Source organism: Myxine glutinosa, chromosome 3 (assembly GCF_964187855.1).
Source record: "Myxine glutinosa chromosome 3, kmMyxGlut1.1, whole genome shotgun sequence".
Lineage (NCBI taxonomy): Eukaryota > Metazoa > Chordata > Myxini > Myxiniformes > Myxinidae > Myxine > Myxine glutinosa.
In genome coordinates, this window is record NC_136263.1 from 152,968,214 (window position 1) to 152,991,007 (window position 22,794).

The 22,794-nt window shown below is 45.0% G+C and overlaps 1 protein-coding gene across 8 annotated transcripts in view; it reads left to right on the forward strand.

The window, feature by feature from the left end:
* LOC137423115 (ankyrin repeat and sterile alpha motif domain-containing protein 1B) overlaps positions 1 to 22,794 on the forward strand; it is a 299,599-nt gene that overhangs the window by 40,375 nt on the left and 236,430 nt on the right. For 4 of the 8 annotated variants that reach the window (XM_078774678.1, XM_068109936.2, XM_068109938.2 and 1 more), the window contains 2 exons: positions 19,612 to 19,760; positions 20,170 to 20,250. In XM_078774678.1, the coding sequence (XP_078630804.1) occupies positions 19,612 to 19,760; positions 20,170 to 20,250 (230 nt within the window). Of the gene's footprint in view, positions 1 to 19,608; positions 19,761 to 20,169; positions 20,251 to 22,794 lie in introns of all 8 variants that reach the window. The other 4 variants (XM_068109937.2, XM_068109935.2, XM_068109939.2 and 1 more) reach the window with 1 other exon arrangement.

The following is a 22,794-nucleotide window of genomic DNA, read 5'->3' on the forward strand; positions in this document are numbered from 1 at the left end:
GGAAGTTAGACAGTAAAATTGGGGGATTGAGAGACGGGTTGAGTAATTTGGAAAATAGAATGGGGGAGCAATTGGGAAGCAAATTTGGGGGGCTAGGAAGCAAATTGGAGGGATTCAGAAGCAGATTAGGGGGCATAAATGCCCAAGCCAAATAAATTAATGAGGGGTTGGCAAGGGGGCAAGCCCGGTATGAAGCAAGAAAGTGTGAGAGGGAGGTTAACCGCAGGTTGGGCGAAGAGATCACAAGTGTACGCGATGAGGTAACGCGGTTTGAGAAGCGTGGAGAAAGCGAGTTGGAGCAAAGCGAAGTCACGTGGACGGGCATAGAAATCGCGACCCGGGGTATGGAAAAGCCAATGGCTGCAGAATTAAAAGAAATTCTTTTGAGCGCGTCGGCGGTCGTTGGGCTGGAAAAAGAAATTAAAACCGAACAAATAGTGGAAATTCGGTTGGAAGAGACGGACTTAGAAAACCACTGGCAGGAGGAGGGAATGGAAAATGCACAAAGTCTGGATTCACATCGTGATGCCGTGCTTAACCCGAATAAAGATTTGCAGGTGGTGTTGGAGCGAGGAGGAAGAAGCGCCCAGGTGAGTCGGGCTGTATATTGTGCGGGGAGATTTTGCAGGAGAATGTTTGGCGCGAAAATTCTTTTCGCGCGCTTGGGATTGAGACGGCACCCGGGCATTTGTGAACGGTCCCTTGTGAGTGGTGTGAGAGAAAATGGTGCGCGGGTGCGAATGGCGCCGGAACCCGAGTGTGTTACCGAGTGCGAGGGAGAATGCACGGCAGAGTGTGATAGTGGGAGTGATTGCGATACAGAGGGTGAGTTGGTTGTGGCGGGTGTGCGAGAACGCACACCTGAGTTGGTTGTGGCGCGTGTGCGGGAGGGCACATCGGAGCGCGTGACTGGGTATGTGCAGGAGTGCACACCCGTGGTGAGTGTTACGGAGGACGTAACGGGGGAAGAAAGGTGTGTAACGGAGAGTGTGAGTGTGCCGAGAGAAGAGTGTGCACGGAAAGAGAGTGCGGTGATAGAGTGCAGGGAATGTATGGGTTGCATGAGAGGCGCTGAGACACCTGGATGTGTGAGTGTAAAAGGGGTCGCGTGTGCATGTGAGCATGCGAGTAAAGCATCCACGTTGACCGGGACAGCGTTTAGGCTGACAGGTAGCCGACGCGAGCTCTCGGTCCGTGCCGGGCGTTGTGTGCTGCGGGAGCCGGCGTGGATCGGTGTCGAGTCGCTCCTGCTCAGAGTGCCATGCACGATTCAGGGCGGGCCCCGCCCTGCACGGTCGAGTCCGCGCTTTGCCAGGCAAAGTGGGCGGCCCGGTTCGAGGGGAGGTAGGGGGGGCCGGTGCGGCGCCCCCTTGTGTTCGCGGCGCTCCACCCGGGCAAGGCTGGGCCATCGTGCTTGGCAGCGCAAGGCCTTGCGTAGGGATGGTGCCTTGAACCTTGGCCCGACGAAACCTCCTCCCCTGAATCGAGTGCCGGACGGACCCAACCGCAGGAGACCAAACCACCCGAATTCATTGCTCGGCTTTTCGAAGCCGAGCTGTGATGAAAATGTAATGACGTACCGAGAGGCTCAGAGTAGTGACTGGATTAGCAATAGTGATGATGGCAAATGGTATATGGTATATGGTGTAGAGGGATGGTAGATTTACCATCCCTCACATCACATCTTGGGGCACATGAGCATTAGTTTATGGGGTTATGGCGGTGAAAACCTAGCCAGGGAGGGCTTGGATAATGTTAGGGTTTAGAAATGACCATAGGTAACTGTAGATTTAAGTAGCGACATCATACCTGTAGAGGGGACGTTCGAGAGATTAGTTGGATAATAACGACGAGGGAGTGCATAGTGTAAGGGAAGACGGGAAGCACGAGTTTCAGAAGGGAGTAGTCAGCTTAGATGATGCAATGTGTTTGGAGTGGGAGTGCTGAAATGAGGAATTGGTATGGAAGTTCTTTGTGGTGAGCATGATGATTGGCATGATATTGAGTGAATGGTCCTGGAGGAAAGGAGGGTGCAAGTGCCACCAGGTGTGTGGGCACCAGGTGTGCAAGTGCAATACAGGTGTGTGGAGAATGGTTGTATGGAATAGGTGGTATGGAATAAATGGAGTATGGAATGAATGGTGTGGAGTGGGAGTGAAATACGTGGAGTGGAGTGTATGGTGCGAAAGGGTGAGTGGGGACAGGATGGACCCCCTCACGAGTACCCGGGGAGGGTAGTTTAAAAGTAGGTAAATTGTGGTTGGATATTGGCATCTGTGGTGCGAGAGTAGCAGATTTCTGCTTGAGTGGTGCATTAGTGGAGTAAATTGGCTGGGCGTGTGGCCTGTTAGTACGTGTGATTAAATGGGCACTCCCTCACTGTTAGTCTGTCGGCCAGGTGAGGCCGCAGGTAGGCTCTGGGAGCCAGGTAGAGTTAGAGTTCAATGGGGCCCGAGGATCCGGAGGACGGACCCGGGTAGCCCAGTGCCAGAGAGGGCACCGAGGGGGTGAGGGAGCCAGAGGGCCTTCCCCAGGTTGGTTAGGGTGAGGAGCAGGTAAGCTCGGGAGACAACTGCAATGGCGGAGGTGTGCAGGTGAGCGGACCTGCTGGGAGTGCCACACGACCCAGCCCTGGGATTGTGCGAGGTCACAAGGTGAAGAATCGGGGGAGTGAGACCCCAAATTGGTTAGCACCACAGTTTTGTCAATGGGAATTGGTTTTTAGAACCACATAGTGTAAAATGGCCAATGGTTTTGCAGGGAAAGACCCCGGGTAGAGTAAAAGTGTTAAAGTCATTTAGAAGGTAGTTCAGATTGAAAGTCTCTTCGCACCATCCGCATCCACTCACCAAGGTGACAGGACTCCACACCACCGTTTTTTTGCAAATGTTTGGTATGTAAGACGCATCCTTACATGGGGGTGACATTGTGCTTGTGATTCCATCTCTTCCTCCTTAGGAGGGATTGATGATGTGTACCCTTGCGATCTTGCCTCGCTGCTTGCTTGTCCTCCTTCCCCCACTCACGGATTTGTTCATTTTGGGCCCGGGGGGAGTGTGCAGGTGTTCGCAGTTGTGTGCCCACACCCTCGCTGCTGCCTGCCTGGACCGGTACCCCACTTATGGACCACACGTCTTGCGGCCTAGCATCATATGGACCGCATGTCTGTGGCCGAGCACCACATATGGACCCCACGTTTTGGGGCCTGGCACCTCTGCTGGGGACCGGCCATTGTGGCCAGTGGACATGTTGCTTGCGGACCACGGTTGAGGTGGCACCTAAGCCATGCAGGTGGACCACCCTTAATTGGCCCCTGCTGGCCATAATTAAAAAAGCGGACGCGTTTTGTGCCCTTTTAGTACCAAATAGGCAGCAAGCAGGAAAACATCAAGAACCAGCGGCTCAGCAGAGAAGACGTCGCAAGGCATCGTCATTATTATTTGAAATGTATGACTGTGCACCGGATGGTGCTTTTTGTGTTATGGTGCTTTTGTTGCTTTTTGCATATTGGTGCTTATTGGTGCTGGTGGTATCGGTGCAGTGCAGTCCTCTCATCGGCCTTTCCTCTCATCAAAACATCTTCTTTTTGTTTCCCGAAAAGACAGGTCATGGGTTCGCGTGTAAATACCAAGTAGTTCTTGTAAATAATGCTCCCCACCGTCGATGTTTAGCTTGAAAATTAATTCCGTAATTCGGTTATTCTGTGGGCGTGAGTCTGATAGATAGAATGCAACGTAGCAGGCGGGACATACTTAATTGTTTTAAAAATGTCGCACTCAGGGTGAAGTTAATAGTAGAGGGTTACCACACCTGAGTGTCACACTAAGTTAAAGTTCTTTCGGGCCGGGACGGCCCTGGAGGAAATGAGGGTGCTGTGTTGCGGTTTTTAGAACCCTCCACTTTGTAAATATTTGTAATAATCCCTTATAAATAATGCCCTGTGAATATTTCCATTTTTGTGTAACGGTCAAAGGTCGCACCCTAGTTAGGTCATATTACAACACGTAGAACACCATAGGATCTTCTTTAGTTATTTCATTAGTATGTGTTTCCGGTAAGGATCTGTTCCCACTAGTTTGACTGTGTTGCATTAATCAAATAACCTAGGCCCCCTTCTCAAATTCCCATCCTATTCATTTTGCGGCTTTACCCTCTCCAAATTGTATTACGCGCCTCTGCCAGCCGCAGCCGTCCCAGCATTCGCTGCCTTTTGGTTGTTCGCTGCCAGCCGTCATAAGCCACGCGGCCGAGTTGGAGAAGAAGGGGGAGGGGCGCCATGAATGAGGCGTGGCCCGCTAACGCACTATCAAGGGGCGGACCGGTGAGCCCTCACGACCAATCAGGGCCGAGGCAGCTCACCGATGGGCGTAACCAAAAAGGCAAGCGGCTTAATACGCGATCGGCCAATATAAGCAGCCGCGTGGGACTACTTGAGAGATGAGCCAGGGAGAGAGAAGGAGTCGAACATAAAAGAGATGTGCCCGGGAGAACGACTTCAGCAGATGAGAGACGAGTCGTGCGACAGAGAGTGGTGAAGGAGTCCTTGCTTGCCGTTTTCACGAACTGTTGGAGGCTTGCACACTGGTTGAAGGCGAAGGAGTCAATCTATTACGTACGCAGCATCCCAGTCTCCCCCCCCCCCCCCCCTCCCCACGATATAGATATAATTGTCCGGTCGTGTTCAACGACACGCGGAGCTGTTTGCCGGGTTTGTCTCCTCGAACCCGGAGCGTGGACCGGAGCACGAGGTCGGAGCTGGACCTCGACGCCTACCAGCTGCCTGGACCCTTCTCTTCCTTTCCACCACCACCACCACCTTTTCGTGTAAGTGTGTTTGTTCTGTCCTGGGTGTGATATTTAAGAGTGTCTAAGCTTGCCCTATGTCCTTTTATTTCCTCTGCTTATATATTCTTGCCTTTCGTTTCCTCTTTTAGTGTAGTTAATAAATCATATTTGTTCTTCCTTCACCCATCTAGGTTCTTTCTTTACCTGATTTCTTCTCATCCGATCGCTTCCGTCCTGTCCCCAATTGAATACCTGTGGCACGATATAGGAACCGTTTAGAATCGGGTTTAGACTGCCGCTAACGGCTCGGGCTTCGGATTGCTAAACCGCTCGGCAATATTCCATCTTGTCCGTGGCTCGGGCAGGAGTATCGCCCTGCTTCCGACCGGAAGGAGCGCGATATCTTCTAAAGGACTCGGATGGCCAGCTTAATAGACGAGGGATTAACCCCCCCTAGGTAAGGGGAGCGCCGTAACCCGAGATATATGTGTACACACATATATATATATATATATATATATATATATATATATATATATATATATATATATATATATATATATATATATATATATATATATATATATATATATATATATATTTATGAATATATAATATATACTATATGGCCAAAAGTATGTGGACACCCGAACATCACACCCGTATGTGCTCGTCGAACATCTCATTCCAAAATCATGGGCATTATAATGGAGTTGGTCCCCCCTTTGCTGCTATTACAGCCTCCATTCTTCAGGGAAGGCTTTGCACTAGATGTTAGAACATTGCTGTGGGGATTTGCATCCATTCAGCCACAAGAGCATCAGTGAGGTCTGGCAATGATGTTGGGCGATGAGGCCTGGCTCGCAGTCGGCGCTCCAATTCATCCCAAAGGTGTTCGATGGGGTGGAGGTCAGGTCTCTGTGCAGGCCAATCAAGTTCTTCCACACCGATCTCGACAAACCATTTGATTTCTGTATGGACTTCGCTTTTTGCACGGTGGCCTTGTCATGCTGAAACAGGAAAGGGCCTTTCCCAAACGGTTGCCACAAAGTTGGAAGCACACAATCGTCTCGCATGTCATTGTTTGCTGTAGCGTTAAGATTTCCCTTCACTGGAACTAAGGGGCCTAGCCCGATCCATGAAAAACAGCCCCAGACCATTATTCCTCCTCCACCAAACTTTACAGTTGGCACTATGCATTGGGGCAGGTAGCGTTCTCCTGGCATCCGCCAACCCCAGATTCATCCGTCGGACTGGCAAATGGTGAAGCGTGATTCATCATTCCAGAGAACTCGTTTCCTCTGCTACAGAGTCCCATGGCGGCGATCTTTACACCACTCGAGCCGACGCTTGGCATTGCGTATGGTGATCTTAGGCTTGTGTGCAGCTGCTTGGCCATGGAAACCCATTTAATGAAGCAAGATCGAAGCTCGTGAAAGAGCTAACATTAATCACACAAAAAGTCAAACCGACACAGAAAACACAAAATAAGGGGAGCGGTAGACAAGATGGGGAGAGGGGGAAGGACAAAAACACAACATTTGAGAGCAGGGACATCAAGAGAACTGTGGGAGGGAGAGGGCTTGGGGGGAGGTGGGAGAGGTATAAAACATATGGACACTGCAAGGACTTCCAGGAAAGAAGTTGGAATTTCACAAAAGTGGATCTGGGGTGAATTAGTGGAGGTAGAAAAGATCAAGGTTTTGGATGGGGGAAGATAAGAGATGGTGGTAAACAGCTGTTTTAAAGACCTGGAGGGAGGAGTGGGATTGAAGGGAGTGGGGGAGTTTGTTCTAGAGGTGGGAGTAAATAGGAATGAAAGAGTGAAGGTGAGCAGAGACCCTAGATTTTGGCAGTTTAACCATAGGAGGGTTGCTGGCAGATATTGTGCGACCTGTAGGAATATTTGGGGGACAGAGCACAGAGAGAGCTGCGGGAGCAAGGCCGGAGAGGAGTCGGTAGAAGACAGAAAGACCACCAACCTGCCTGCGGTGAGTGAGTGAAAGGCCCTTGGAGTTAGCTTCATCGCAGGAGATTCCAATGATTCTGAAAGCTTTGCTTTCAACAGCATGAAGCCGAGCTAGGTGTGAGGCAGGAGCACCGACCCAGATGGGGGAAGAGTATTCCATTGAGCTGCGAATGAAAGCTTTCTATGTGGTGAGGAGTTCAGGTGTGCCAAGGAAGGACATCGCACGACGGAGGATGCCCAGTCGGCGACTGGCTATGGAGGCCAGCTTGGAAATGTGGTTTTCCCAAGAAAGATCATGGCAGATAGTGAGACCCAAAAGCTTGAGCGACAGAACTTATTGGAGAGGATTGTTGTGCAAGTAGATGTGAGGGTTTTCCAGTCGGTCTTTTCGGAGAGACATAGTAAGAATGTGAGATTAGTCAGGATTGAAAGACATGTTCCACTTGTTTTACCAGTCTGTGATTTTGTCCCGGTCTGCAGAGAGTGAGGAGGCTGCAGACTGCCGATCTGAGGGATGATTAATGGAGTGGCAGAGAGTGGAGTCATCAGCAAAGAGATGGACAGGATTTTCCAGAGAGTCGGAGAGATCATTGATGAAGACCAGAGAAAGCACAGGGCCCAGAACACTACCTTGGGGAACTCCAGCCAGAACAGGAAGGGGAAATGAGAGAAATCCATTCAGGGCCACACGTTGACCACGACCAGAGAGGAAGTCCTCAAGCCATGCATGGAGATTTCCATGGATACCATAGGACTAGAGTTTGGTGAGCAGAGCTCGGTGCCAGACCGTATCGAAGGCACGTGATATGTCAAGGGAGACAGCTCTACTTTCCTGTTTAGCATTGAGGACCTCCATCCATTGTTGAGACAGCAGAAGGAGTATGTCCAGAGTAGAATGACCTGGTCTGATTTCAAATTGATGATCGGAGATGAAGCCATTGGAGAAGAGGAAGGATTTGATATTCAGAGCAATGATGTATTCCATGACTTTGCTGATAACTGGGAGCAGGCTGATTGGTCTGTAGTTGCCAGGATGTGTTTTTGCACCTTTTTTGTGTAAAGCGGTAATGTTTGCTGATTTCCAAGATGCTGGCAGATGACCTTGAGCAAACGAGAGGGTGAAAAGAACAGAGAGAGGGTGAGATAGTGCGGCAGAGCAGGATTTTAGGACCCGTGGGCTGATGCCGTCTGGTCCAGTTGCAGAATCAGAGTCGAGGTTTGACACAAACTTCTCCACCTTGTCAGGAGAGAAGGGCTCAGTCCAGGAGCAGTTGGGTTCGACTGGGTAAGGTGGGAACAGAGAGAGATGGGTTTGGGACACAAGATTTTGAGGCAAAGGCAGAGTTGAGGCATTCGGTTTTGTCATGTGCGGTGTCAACTGTGTCGAATTATAGTTTGTTTAGTTTCTCTCAAAAGATATACCCGTATAAAATAAAGCAGGTGATATAATGTGGAATAAGATGTACTACCGTCCTGTTTGTTCTCTAAGATGGAATTTAAATGGTATGTTATTAAACAAGAAACATTAAAACAAACAACCAACTACTCACGGTGCCAAAACTGGTGCCGGTGTCATAATTGCCGATCCGTTTGAGTTCGCTTTGTCTGTGCTCCAAGTTGAGCACTCAAGGCAACATCAGGTCAAATATCGAGAAGGTGAGCGTATTCGGTGTGTGGAGTTTTCGCACTGAGTATAAGGACAAGCAGGTAATGTCGTTCTTCTCTCCTCTCACCGTTTTCGTTGGACCGAACGAAGCTGGAAAGATGGTGTCGTGCGTTTCCTTTATTTATTTGTTAATTACTTGGCACAACAAGGGTTTGCTTGGCATTTCTTATTTGCGAAGTTGAACATCAGCCTGCAGCATTCAACTGCATTTTGTCTAAGTCTTATAAAGATAATCTTGGTGGCTCTGCCCCAGCGTATGCGTGACATTCATAATGGGCTGCAGACACATTCATTAAATATGCACTAACTTTTGTTTATTCCAACCAATTGTCAAGTCGCGCAACATTTTTTTAAACGTCCATGTGGAAATCAATAGTTGTTTCAGGTTTGTGAGTTACAACTGCTTTGTGTGCTGTGGCCATGTTTCCACAACCTTGTGCAGAGCCAGCTCTGAAGGTTGGTGTGTCATTGAGTGTTTTCTTTCTTTTCTATCAGACATTCATGTATTCAATTATGCTACATGTGTAGTTAGCCTCTTCTCAGTGCCTTGATTTTTAATCCTCTCCTCGACATGCCACCCTACCCCCCCTTCCCCCCCCCCCCCCCCAAATACTCTTTTCAAATATTGCTGTAATCTGCCTGTGCCATGTCCAAATTAAATTGTAGTCAGGATGCTACTTACGATTTAAAATTGCCCTGTCAGTTGCAGTGCCTCGTAGCAACTGGAATTGAAATGAGGCAAATTCACCTCTTTGCTGTGACAATGATTAAAAACTCTACCACATGCAAGGCAATGGTCACAAAGGCACAAGGTGTCTGAATAATATTTGTGGCAGAGTACAAATCCCACCATAAGAGTTTCTTTCAAACCATTGCACCTGTTTGTATAGTCTCTTATTGCCAAGACATCATTCTTCCATTTTGATGATCATACTTGAAATGCCATTCTGAAATAAATTTAACATTTACAAAAAGTATTTTGAGTATGTACAATTTATTAATTATTTTGATAATTTATTATTATTACAATATACCCGTTATACTTATATTATTATACTTATTATATTATTACTTATTATTATTTAAATTATTATACTTGTATAGTACTGTATTATGTTACTTATATTATTATAATGCACCCTTTTGATTATTGTGAGTATTTTTTGAACATGAAAAAGTATTTTGATGAATCAGCCCTACCCTGCACTACCATGTTTGGTTGAATCTTTGTGGCACACCTTGTTTATTTTATTTTTTGAATGCAACCTGATTTGTGCTTAATGATAATGTTGCTTCATCTATATGTATATATAAAAGCGAAATGTCCGTTTGTTTGTTTGTTTGTTTATTTGTGAACCTACTCCTCTGAGCTCCCAAGGTTAATCGGCACAAAACTTTATAGGATAGCGTCTTTTACCACCTTGCACCTAAATAGGGGTTTTAAAACAATTATTTTCTCACAATTCATAACTTAAAACCATCCGAGCCGCCACCTGTTGCTGTGATCTCCGAGGGTTGATCCACATTTACAAATCTTTATAAAAAGCCGAATTTTTATCTATTTCAACACGGATATTGATATAATTAGTTTGATGGTGAGGTCCGATCATCAGATATGTTATCAGATGTGAGAAACAACTCTTAATTAAGACGTTACCATGATCTGTAAGTTCGGCAAAGAAGGAGTCACGTGACCTCCCAAATGCGCTAATTATTCAAAAACCGAAAGTAGTACAAAGACAACCTATAAATCGTTTTAAAGGTAATATTACTGCTCATCTAACAACATCATTCTCAAGTGTGAAAAATAGTTTGAAGAAAAAAGGAGCCACGTGACGCCAACTCCAAACCGCCACTTGACAACGGGTTAACCTCCGATGATTACCTCATCCTCACATCAAGGTGAGTTGTTGTTTTGCTCTTTGGGATTAAACTGCTTTGAGCTCCCAAGGTTAATCACAATTAAACTTTCTACCATCGGATTTTTAACCACGATATACCTGAAAATGGGTTTTGTACCGCGACGGTGCTGAGGTAATTTTGCCCGTTATTGTCATGTTGCACTCCTGAGTTAATTTATTTACGAACCTGAGGTAATTTATTTACTACACTTTCACTCCTTTACAAACTTTAGACCCTTTACACTCCTTAGATCCTTTTAGACCCTTTCCACCCCTTTAACCCCGCTAGACCCTTTGCACCCCTTATACCCCTTTGACCTTTTACACCCCCTTAGACCCTTTACACCCCCTTAGACCCTTTACACCCCCTTAGACCCTTTACACCCCCTTAGACCCTTTACACCCCCTTAGACCCTTTACACCCCCTTAGACCCTTTACACCCCCTTAGACCCTTTACACCCCCTTAGACCCTTTACACCCCCTTAGACCCTTTACACCCCCTTAGACCCTTTACACCCCCTTAGACCCTTTACACCCCCTTAGACCCTTTACACCTCCTGAGACCCTTTACAGCCCTTTAGATCCCTTTGATCCTTTACACTCCTTTAGACCCCTTTGACCCTTTACACTCCTTTAGACCCCTTTGAGCTTTGACCCTTTATACCCTTTATACCCCTTAGACCCCTTTGACCCTTTACACCCCCTTAGAAACCATTGACCCTTTAAAACCCTTAGACCCCTTTTACCCCTTTTAGCCCTTTACACCCTTATACCCCTTTTAACCCTTTACACCCCTTAGACCTCTTTAGACCCTTTACACCCCCATAGACCTCTTTGACCATTTACACTCCCTTTAGACCCCTAACACTCCTTAGACTCTTTACACCCTTTAGACCCTGAGACCCCTTTTACCATTTACACCACTTCGATCCACCCCTTCGACCATTTACACCCCTTTAAACCCCTAACACTCCTTAGACCCTTTACACCACTTAGATCCTTTTAGACCCTTTACACCCCTTAGTCCCCTTTGACCATTTACACCCCTTTTTACCCTTTACACCCCTTCAACCCTCTTAGACCGTTTACACCCCTTAGACCTTTTACACCCCTTAGACCTTTTACACCCCTTAGACCTTTTACACCCCTTAGACCTTTTACACCCTTTAGATCTTTTATACCCCTTAGACCTTAAGACCCTTTCATACCCATTTCAACCCTTTTGAGACATATACATCTTTTGACACTTTTCAGACCTATTGACTTTTTAAGACACTTTGGCCAATTTAAGACCATTTGGACACTTTTAACCCCTTTTTCTCTTTTGTCATGAGACACCTTTAGACCCAATTTGTCCCTTTTAAGATCATTGATTCTTTAAACACTTTAGACCCCTTTATGACCCCAAAAAACTTTAGACCCCTTAGATAATTCAAATAAATTTCCTCCCAAAATCGGTTTTGAAGACCTTTTCTGTGCACTATTTGTGTTGCATCACAAGTTGCGGTGATTAATCTAAACCGATATCTCAAAGTCAAACTGATGTTGAAACGTGAAACTGAAACTACTGATATATGGATCATCGAATGGGAAACCGCTGTAGGAAATTGCTGAAAGCAAAACTATGGTGAATATATAGAGAGCGGGAAGGTCGGAGCTGAAGAAACGATCTGGAGAGGGATAGGTGCCTGGAGGTGGTCGGTTGGGATGGAAAGGACTTTGGTATCTTCTGTCAGGTTGTAGGCCCAAAACATGCCTAAACCCGTTTCCCAGCTGAGCTTTTATAATATCACCTTCACTCCCGAGCAGTACTTCGGAGGTAGAACAAGTATGGATTGGAAATCTTAGCTGATAGAATGGAACGAGGTTGTCAAGGTTCCCAGCTGCACCCATTGTGACATTTGCTCACTCAATATTTACACTGAATTCCCGTTTCTATCAGTACACACTCCAAAGGAAATTGCTCATTTCAGGTGAGACATCTACAAACCCCCGTCATTGACGGGTACCTTTGCAAGTATAAGTATAATAAGAAAACATCATTTTATCATTTTAAAATACTTTATCGTCTAGTAAAAAGTGAAATCAACATGGACCATGATAAACTGTGACACTACTTGACCAATTCTCCAAACGAATGCGGAGCTCAGACTGTTGAACTCCACATTTGACTACATTTGAGACTGTCCTGAATCCTCAGACTGTTCAGTATCACTTTCCACCAGGATATCAAGCAGATTGTACCCAGCCGTATCACGTAATCCCCGATCCTAACCGACAATCTTTATTGCCCCAATTAACCCTTTCTAACATCCTGGTGTTGGGCTAGCGGCTAGGGTGCCAGCTTAGGATCCTAGGATCCTGAGTTCGAATCCCGGTCGATCGCTGAATTAACGCCAGGGGGGTTGACTCAGCCTGTCATCCTTCCGAGGTCGGCAAATTGAGTACCAGTTCACTGGTAATTCCCTGTTTGTCGTAAAAAGGCGACAAAAAGGGTTGGCGGCAGGAAGGGCATCCGGCCGTAAAACATTGCTTCAAAAAGGGGACCGAAAAACAACAACAACCACGGTCCCCCAAAAAGGCCAACCCCCGCTTGCGGGGAAAAATGGCCTCTAAAGGTGGTTTTTTTTTTTTTAAACCCTTTCGCACCCAACCCTCATATTTGGTCTTGCTTACAGGTATTCTGTATTTTCTCCTCTACCCTGAGTCTATATCCTTTTCTTTTTATTTTCCTATTGCATTCATTCATTTTCTTATTGTGTCCAACTCTGGGTCCGTTACTGGCCCACTGTTAGTTCACTACCTCTTTACCCTGTCACCTTGCTCTTTCATGCTGCTCAATCGTGGATAAAATAAAACAAGAAATATGTCGTACACAGCAGGATACTTGTGAAATCCCGAAAATTAATTGTTGACCTTTCACCTATGTTGACCTAACAAATATTGGTGATTGAATTCATTGATCAAGTATGTAAAGCCTCTTCAAATTTCAAGTCAATCAGTTGAAAAATGACAATTTTTGAAATTTGGCCTCTGTTGACCTTTTCACATTTATCCCTCAAAAATAATTGGTGGTTGAATTGAATGACCAGATATCGAAATCCTCTTCAAATTTTAAGTCAATTGGATGAAAATTGAGGATTTTAGAAATTCTATCTAAGTTTTTTTTTTTTTTTTTTTTTTTTTTTTTTGTATACAAGGTCGAGGCTCGTGAAAGAGCGAACATTAATCACCCAGAAAGACAAACCGACACATAAAACATATAACATAGGGAGCGGTAGACAAGATGGGGAGAGAGGGGGAAGGACACAAACACAACATTTGAGAGCAGTGACCGAGAGACATGGAGACATCGAGAGATCTGAGAGAGGGCGAGGGCTTGGGGGGGGGGGGGCGTGGGAAGGGGGCGGTGGGAGAGGTATAAAACATATGGACTCTGCCAGGACTTTCAGGAAAGAAGTTGGAATTTCAAACAAGGTGGATCTGGGGTGAATTAGCGGGGGTAGAAAAGATCAAGGTTTTGGATGGGGGAAGATAAGAGATGGTGGTGAACAGCTGTTTTAAAGACCTGGAGGGAGGAGTGGGATTGAAGGGAGTGAGGGAGTTTGTTCCAGAGGCGGGAGAAAAGAGGAATGAAAGAGTGAAGGTGAGCAGAGAGCCGAGATTTCGGCAGTTTAACCATCAGAGGGTTGCTGGCAGATCTTGTGCGACCTGTAGGAATATTTGGGGGACAGAGCACAGAGAGAGCTGGGGGTGCAAGGCCGGAGAGGAGTCGGTAGAAGACAGAAAGACCACCTACCTGCCTGCGGTGAGTGAGTGAAAGGCCCTCAGAGATAGCTTCATCGCGGGAGATTCCAATAATTCTGAAAGCTTTGGTTTCAACAGCGTGAAGCCGAGCTAGGTGTGAGGCAGGAGCACCGGCCCATAGGGGAGAACAGTATTCCATTGAGCTGCGGATGAAAGCCTTGTATGTGGTGAGGAGCTCAGGTGTGCCGAGGAAGGACTTCGCACGACGGAGGATGCCCAGTCGGCGACTGGCTTTGGAGGCCAGCTTGGAAATGTGGTTTTCCCAAGAAAGATCATGGCAGATAGTGAGACCCAAAATCTTGAGCGACAGAACTTCTTGGAGAGGATTGTTGAGAAAGTAGATGGGAGGGTTGTCCAGTCGATCTTTTCGGAGAGACATAGTAAGAGTGTGAGATTTGTCAGGATTGAAAGACATGTTCCACTTGTTTGACCAGTCTGTGATTTTGTCCAGGTCTTCAGAGAGTGAGGAGGCAGCAGACTGCCGATCTGAGGGAAGAGGAATGGAGCGGCAGAGAGTGGAGTCATCAGCAAAGAGATAGAGAGGATTTTCGAGAGAGTCAGAGAGATCATTGATGAAGACCAGAAAAAGCACGGGGCCCAGAACACTGCCTTGGGGAACTCCAGCCTGAACAGGAAGAGGAGATGAGAGAAACCCATTCAGGGCCACACGTTGACGACGACTAGAGAGGAAGTCCGCCAGCCATGCGTGGAGATTTCCATGGATACCAAAGGAGGAGAGTTTGGTGAGCAGAGCGGGGTGCCAGACCGTGTCGAAGGCACGTGATATGTCGAGGGAGACAGCTCTAATTTCCTGTTTGGCATTGAGGACCTCCATCCATTGTTGAGACAGCAGAAGCAGCATGTCCAGAGTAGAGTGACCTGGTCTGAAACCAAATTGATGATCAGAGATCAAGCCATTGGAGAAGAGGAAAGATTTCATATCCGAAGCAATGATGGATTCCATGACTTTGCTGATAATTGGGAGAAGGCTGATTGGTCTGTAGTTGCTAGGATCTGTTTTTGCACCTTTTTTGTGCAAAGCGGTGATGTTGGCTGATTTCCAAGCAGATGGCAGTTGACCTTGAGCAAAAGAGAGGGTGAAGAGAACAGAGAGAGGGTGAGACAGAGCAGCAGAGCAGGATTTTAGGACCCGTGGGCTGATGCCGTCGGGTCCAGTTGCAGAATCAGAGTCGAGGGTTGACAGAAACTTTTCCACCTTGTCAGGAGGAAAGGACACGGAGTCCAGGAGCAGCAGGGTACGACTGGGTATGGTGGGTACAGAGAGGGATGGGTTTGGGACACAAGATTTAGAGGCAAACACAGAGTTGAGGCATTCAGCTTTTTCACGTGCGGAGTCAGCTGTGTAGCCGTTTGAGGTAAGGGAGGGGATGGAGGGGGAACAAACACCAGAAACGGATTTGACCAGACGCCACCAGGATTTGGAAGAGGGAGACAGATAAGAGAGTTCGGTCTTGAGAACGGAGAGATATTGTTTCCTGGCTCTCCTGAGGGTGGACACACACTTGTTTCGGGCTTTGTGAAAGGAAATGAGATTTCCTTCCGTTGGATTTGCTTTCCAGGAGACGAAGGCAAGTTGTTTCTGGGCAACAGCCTCACCACAAGATTCCGTGTACCATGGACGGGAGGAAGGGTATGACAACTGAAGACGAGATGGGATAAATCTGTGCATGAGAGAGAGCAATTTACTTTGGAAGAATTCCCAGGATGAGTTGATGTCAGAGGTGGTAGAGATGGGAGACCAGTCCAGATGATTGATGGCTGCTTGAAGACCGTGCCAGTTGGCCTGAGTGAAATGCCAGACTCGTCGACGCTGAGCAGGCTCCCTGAGGATGGTCAGAGAGATGTCCACTTTAACAAGGACATGATCAGATGATCCGATCGGAGCAGAAGAAGAGCAGCAGACATTTTCAGGGAAGTTAGTCATAACCAAGTCCAGAAGAGAAGATGTTCCGTTGACTGAGATCCGGGTCGGGAAATTGACAGATTGTGTCAGTCCCAGTGAGTCGCAGAAGTCCTTTGCTGAGGAGCCGTGGCTGGTGAGAGAGGTACCCACACCCAGCCAACTGGCATGATGACAGTTGAAATCACCACATATGAGGAAGAGAGAGTTGGGATGAGTAGATAGAAGTTGGTCCATATCATCAGACAGCGAGATGTAGATTGAGTCATCACTGTTTGGTGGACGGTACAACACACATATGAACAAGAGGTGGGAGCGAAGGGGAAGCCGTAGCCAGAGGTATTCCTGGGGGTGAGGTGGAGAGAGTGCAGTGCAGGGCGAGTGAGGAAGAGAGTTTTTGATAAAGATAGCAACCCCGCCTCCAGGACGAGGCTCAGGTCTATCATACCGGAGGAGGGAGTAGCCCGGGAGAGATACTATGGAATCAGAGACATCATAAAGGAGGAAAGTTTCTGTTAAGCAGATCACGTCTGGTTTGACAGAAGCAACCTGTATGGAGAGATCAGTTAAGTTTGAACGAAGGCCCCGGATGTTTGAGGTCCATACCGTTAATGAAGAGGAAGGGGGAGCATCAGATACAGAACAGGGGGGAGGAGGGGCAGGGTAAGATGTGGAAGAGGTGGAAGAGGTAGGGAGAGCTGTTGAAGGTGTGTCAGAGATTTCAGAATAGCTCGGAGAAAGGGAAGGATGGGGCGGACAAAAGGTTTGATGGTGATTGGGTGAGCCACAATGAGGTGTTATTTGAGGAGGGGGAAGAGCGAGGCAGAAGGTTGGGGGAGATGGAGGTGAGAGTTTGAAGGGGGAAGAAGCGGGGAGGACGCTTTGAGGAGGGGCAGTGAGAGGGGGGAAATTGAGAAGCAATGAGGGTGGGGAGATTTGAAGGGGAGGGGTGAGGGGGGAGTTTGGGAGGGAAGGGGCAAGGGGAGGGATTTGAAAGGGATGGGATATGGGGGAGATTTAGAGGGGAGGGGTGAGGCAGGAGTCTAGGAGGGGAGGGGCGAGGGGGCGTCTTGGCGGGGAGGGGTGAGGGGGTAGTTTAGGAGGGAGGGGGCAAGGGGGGAGATTTGAAAGGGATGGGTGATGGGGAAGATTTGGAGGGGAGGGGTGATGGGGAAGATTTGGAGGGGAGGGGTTATGGGGAAGATTTGGAGGGGAGGGGTGAGATTGGATTTTTGAAAGTGTACGATTTATGGGAAACGAACATTTATTGCAAAATGAGTTTCTTGTGACCTTCGAGTTAAAAATACGTTTAAGGACGCTGGATGGAGGATGGAGTGCAGGCGAGTTTAGGGAATGTAGAAAAAAGGCACTATAGGAGATGGATATTTTTTTTGGGATGAATTGATTTGGTGAGCAAGTCGAAAGCAGCCTTTTAAAGAAGAAGAAGAAAAAGGTGTTATAAAATATGACGGAATACATAACTTGAGGGGAAAGTGTAAACATTGAAGGTTAATGAGTGAAAACTATCTGGGGAAATGGGGGAGAAACACGTGGTCGAAGAACGAACGAACGAATAAGAATGAATAAACGAATGAGAACAGAGAAGGAAAATGTTTTTTTTTGTTTTTTTTTTTGTTTTTTTTTTTTTGAGTTGAGATTTACACAAGGAAGTAGGCTCTGGGTGAAAAGACTGGGAATACAGAGAACGAAAGTTATTGGATCACAAAAGACGGACCGCTGAGAGAAAAACAAAGCCTCAAGGTTGTACAGTGCACACTGTACAAGGCCTCAAGACACGACACGGCAAACAGACGATCAATTTATGAAAGATAAACACCGAGAAACAACCAAAGTTGCACACAATAACTTCACACACCGAAAGATAAATACAGTTTCGACAAAATACAATTGTGAACAGACTTAACTTCGAAAAACGTGGAGACCGTGTGGAGCTTCGAAAATCCCTGCCGCCGTCTCCAAGATCTCGCGAGATCTCGCGAGTTGTTGACCTTTTGGCATATTTTGATCTTTTGGCCTATGTTGACCTCAAAAATAATTGGTGGTTGAATTCAGTGACCTGATATGCAAATCTTCTTCAAATTTCATGTACGGTAAATCAGATGAAAAATGAAAATTGACAACTTTAGAAATTTGGCCTACGTTGTCCTTTTGACTTCAAAATCAATAGTCTTCCTTCTTATGACCAACTCCACAATTTTTATGAAGTTTTGTAAAGGCCAGTTTAAAATTTTGACCTGTAGGTGATTGACACCCTGAACGACAGATAGACAGACAGGCAGATAAACAGAATAACGCACAAGACCAACCAATATTCAGTACTTGAAAAATCTTTGATTTTCGCAAGTAATTAAAAGATAATTCTAAACTTCTGTAAAAGTGGACATTTCTGCATTCCATTAATTTACACTCATTTCATGCTACAATGGAGAAGCATGAATTTAACAACGTGCATATATATACATACTCATACATATATGGGAGTGCTTTAGAAAGTCTCTGCCAATTACCGATACTGTACATGTCGTCATCGTGTGTGCCAATATCGGGCAGTGAAATAGCTTTTTATCTGGCTTTTTACTGATATATAATATTTACTGAGCTAGCTTGCTGAGCATTTGGTGTCTACGATTAATGGTCATCGACTATTGTCTTTAGAAATTAACCTGCAAGAATAATGTAAGCCAAGGACAAAATGGAACCCCCTTTTACTCGCTTTATCAAATACCGACAGAGCTTACACTACACGATGTAAAGCAAAGTAGAATCCCGCATAGATATTGTTAAGCTTGGTATGAGTGAGGACACCAATTTATTTATTCACGTTTTGTTCTTTGTCCCTTTTCCAGCAAATACACAAATAGTGATGCATGGACATTGTTGGACATCATTCCCTCTACATTTATTAGCATAATAATTAATATTTTGCCTTTTTTTTTTTTTCCTTTTTGTAAGAATAGGCCAGATTTGTAGTCTGATTACGATTATAATTTGTTTCACAATTACAGTTTTTATAAATATAAGATACCTCTATGCTGCATTAATGATTGATTACATATAGGTCGTAATGGGCTGGCAGGATAGCTTACAGGCATGTGCACTCACTTCTGAGCTGTATAGTGTGGCTCGAGTCTTGTCTAGTCCCGAGTTTGATTATTCTCTTGTCTGGGTTCATTTCGGTGACTATAAACTGTCACTCTGGTGTTTCACATGCAGGGTGATGTGTAAATGTGTGCTCCATCTATCGGAGGGAAATTTAGCCAGAGGATCCATATGCCATAACTTGTTGCTGGACATTAAAAAGTACACAGTGTTATCGGCAGCACCCTGACCAAATTCCAAATTCCTGCCTTAACTGAATGCTGTGAAGATAACGGCACCATGACTCGGCATGCCCCTTGTCGAAAAAAGTGCTTCAGCAGCTCCAATGCTTTGTGAAGAGTATGCTTCACTGAGGATGATTATGGCAGTGATGAATTTGTGATGCATGCATAATTTGACTGAAAAAACAATTTATTATGTTTTGTGTTGCATCCTAAGTAGATTTTGCAGAAAAGAGAGAGGATACAGAATCGGATAGAGCGGCGGTAGAACCAGATAACACGTACGAGGAGCTTTGCAGCGCCATTTCAGCTCGTATACCTCCCAGAAACACGCTTGCCAAAACCCCAATGAAGATGCATCTGATGAAGGTGCAAACATTGATTCATTCGTTATACAGGAGTGTTCCATGGTATTTGAATTAAATTATTGTCACACATGACACCATCCATCTACATGTTTTTTTTACACACAAAGTTGTAGGATAAATTGAGAAATACAATTTCATCAAAAGATGAGGGATGTAATTTAAGGAGAAAAGGGAGGGTAGTGTGTGACAGGAGTGGAAAAGACAAGACAAGAGGAGGTGATAAAGGGGAGAGGGGAAGGAGGTTTATGTGGAAGGGGTCAGTTTTCTATGGTAGTTTTCTGCAAAAGTAAACATTTGTTAATGTTGGAATGAAATGCATTTGGTTTATCTGCGGTAGATGGCTAGATTATTTGAAAAGATGCGTTGGCTAGCTTTGTGCACAACCAAGTGTTGTTTCCTCTCGCTTGTAGAAAGAACGCCCTCCACCACCTTCAAGGCCACCCCCTGAGAACTCAATTGATATGGACACCCAGCCAGACCATTGGTTTCCGGTTGGTCATTGTTATTCTTATTATCTTCGAACAACACATTTGCAACAGCGTTTTCTGCTATGTGATTGCACAGTTGTCGTTTCTCAAATTGTCTTCCTTAAAATCCATAAACCTTCGGATGACAGAAACGTTATTTTTGCCAATTACTGTTGAAAAAGCAATGAATGATTTTTCCTGCTTACTTTTTTTATTTAACCATATGTAATTCTTTTGCATTTTTAAACGTGAAAATAGAAATTGGACAATGAGATATTAATTATTCCCATTGCGTCATGTTGGACCACATCATTTGTCTTGTTCAAGTTGTGCACGGTGCATTGCGAAAGTTGTGCACGAGGCCTGCCAAGTTGTGCACGGTGCATTGGGCAGTTCAGTAAGAAACTTATATTCCAATGATTGACTGTCAGCAACCCTATTTATAACCATATTTATTCTGGGCAAGTTTGCTATTTGGACATCTTTCAGCGGAAATATTGTTTTTTTCAGTGCAAAAATGTATCAATTTAAATGCATGAAGATGTTCCTACCAAGTGGTCACACAGGACTCCATTTCTGACAAAAGTATACCGAAACGTATTTCTATCATCCAAAAGTTGATTTGCCTTTTGCCATCCCTTTTGAAGTTGCCACGGTTCTTTTCAGCACAATTTATGTTTGGAAAATTACCAAATGATACTAATGATCCTTAATGATGATGTCATCTAAAAGGAAGTCTAATGTCAGATCCATGTACATGAAAATAGTTAAAATTAATTTTACTTGCTCTGCCCACCTTTTCTCAACTTTTGCATTTTATGACCTTCTCTGGTGTTAATAATACATTTGATTCTGATGTAGCTTGCAAGTTTTTCACATTTGTGTATTAAATATGCCGGCCATGCCAAATATTCTTTATTTGTTGAACTTGTATTGTAATGAAGCCTTTACTATTTTCACACTAAAATGTTACCTTTCAATGTAATGTTTAACATTTTCTTGTAATTAGCCCTGAAATTATTTCCTGTTGGATGCTATAAGGAGTCATGTCCGATTGCGTACACGCTGGGGGTGGGGTATTTGAGCTTTCGCACCATTGTTGTTTGCTTGGGGCTGGTTAAAAATCCTGCCAAATTCCCATTACCTCCATATTGTTATGGTTGCCGTATTCGGATCACTGCTTCCTGAGCAAGGGTTATACTGAGCAAGGGTGGCTTGCCATTGCCTTCCCAGCAGTAGTTCAGGCAGGAATTTGTAATTTGTTCAGGGTGCCAGCAATGGCTCGATCACTCTTCGTGAAGGACACTGTGGGGATCTTTAACGTCCATCATCGAATGTCGGAAGACGGGACGCCCAGTTTAACGTCCATTGGAGAATCTCTGTGAAACATCGGGATGACATGTTATAACTTGGTCGATATTCAAACCCAGGCTAGACGAGGTGAGTGCAGGTACCTCGAGGTCATCCTGTCAGCCGAGGTCATATCTTGACAATGGGCATCTTAACGACGTAAGTAGGGTAATAATGTTGCTTCTGGGACACCTCGTTTAACATGGGAAATCCCTATCTAATGTCGTTTACCCCTATTTGGGAAAACACCCTATTAATCCAAAAGACTATGGGTCTTTTGACCTTATGAACCATGAGTCAATTAATCTACTTGGGCCAATACATAATGAATATATTTTAATTGGGTTGGGGGCTGTATATTATTATGACTCACACATACACAAAAGTTAAACCTCAACTTTAGTTGGGGTTTAACTTATGTGTATGTGTGAGGGATAGGGGTTCACAGATCTCTAGTGTGAACCTGTGATCCTTTTGGACCATGAGTCAATTAATCTACTTGGGCTAATACATAATGAATATATTTTAATTGAGCTAGGGGTTCACACATACTGGAAAGTTGTGGGATCCTTCTGACCTTATGAACCTTTTACCCACTCAAACATCGACCCTACAAATATTTGTTTATGTGTGGGAAATAATTTAATTCTCCTACAACTCTCCTCACCGTCTAATATATTAACAAAAAATATGTTTGAGTTTGGTTCTTTATTAAGATATTTTAACTGAGCTAAGATAAAATGGTAAACCTCCCTCAATGTTCTTGTTTGAGCGCCTCCAGTACCACATACCATTTTTAAATTAAAGTATATATTTTCCTGACAACCATCAAAGTTTTCCGACCACTCAAAAATATTTCCATCTTTTTTACCCAATTCACCGGTATTTAAATTAATTCTCTTATTTGTTTTGTGAACTTTTTTACCAGTTGCCTTTTCAATTATACCTATTTGATATTTTTCACATTCATTATGTTTTCCATTTATATACCAAGGTTGATTACACCTCCACTCTTTAGTCTGGTTAATACTTGGTTCTATCATTTATATAATAGTAAAAAAGGCGGCGGTAGCCCGTTAAAATCCCCAACCCCCCCTTTTTAACTTATCACTTATATATATCTTATCACTTATGTATATCTTATCACTTATATACTTATATAACCATAAGGGAGACTATCAATTCCATTTTCTAAAATAAACCTCTTATCATCAAAAG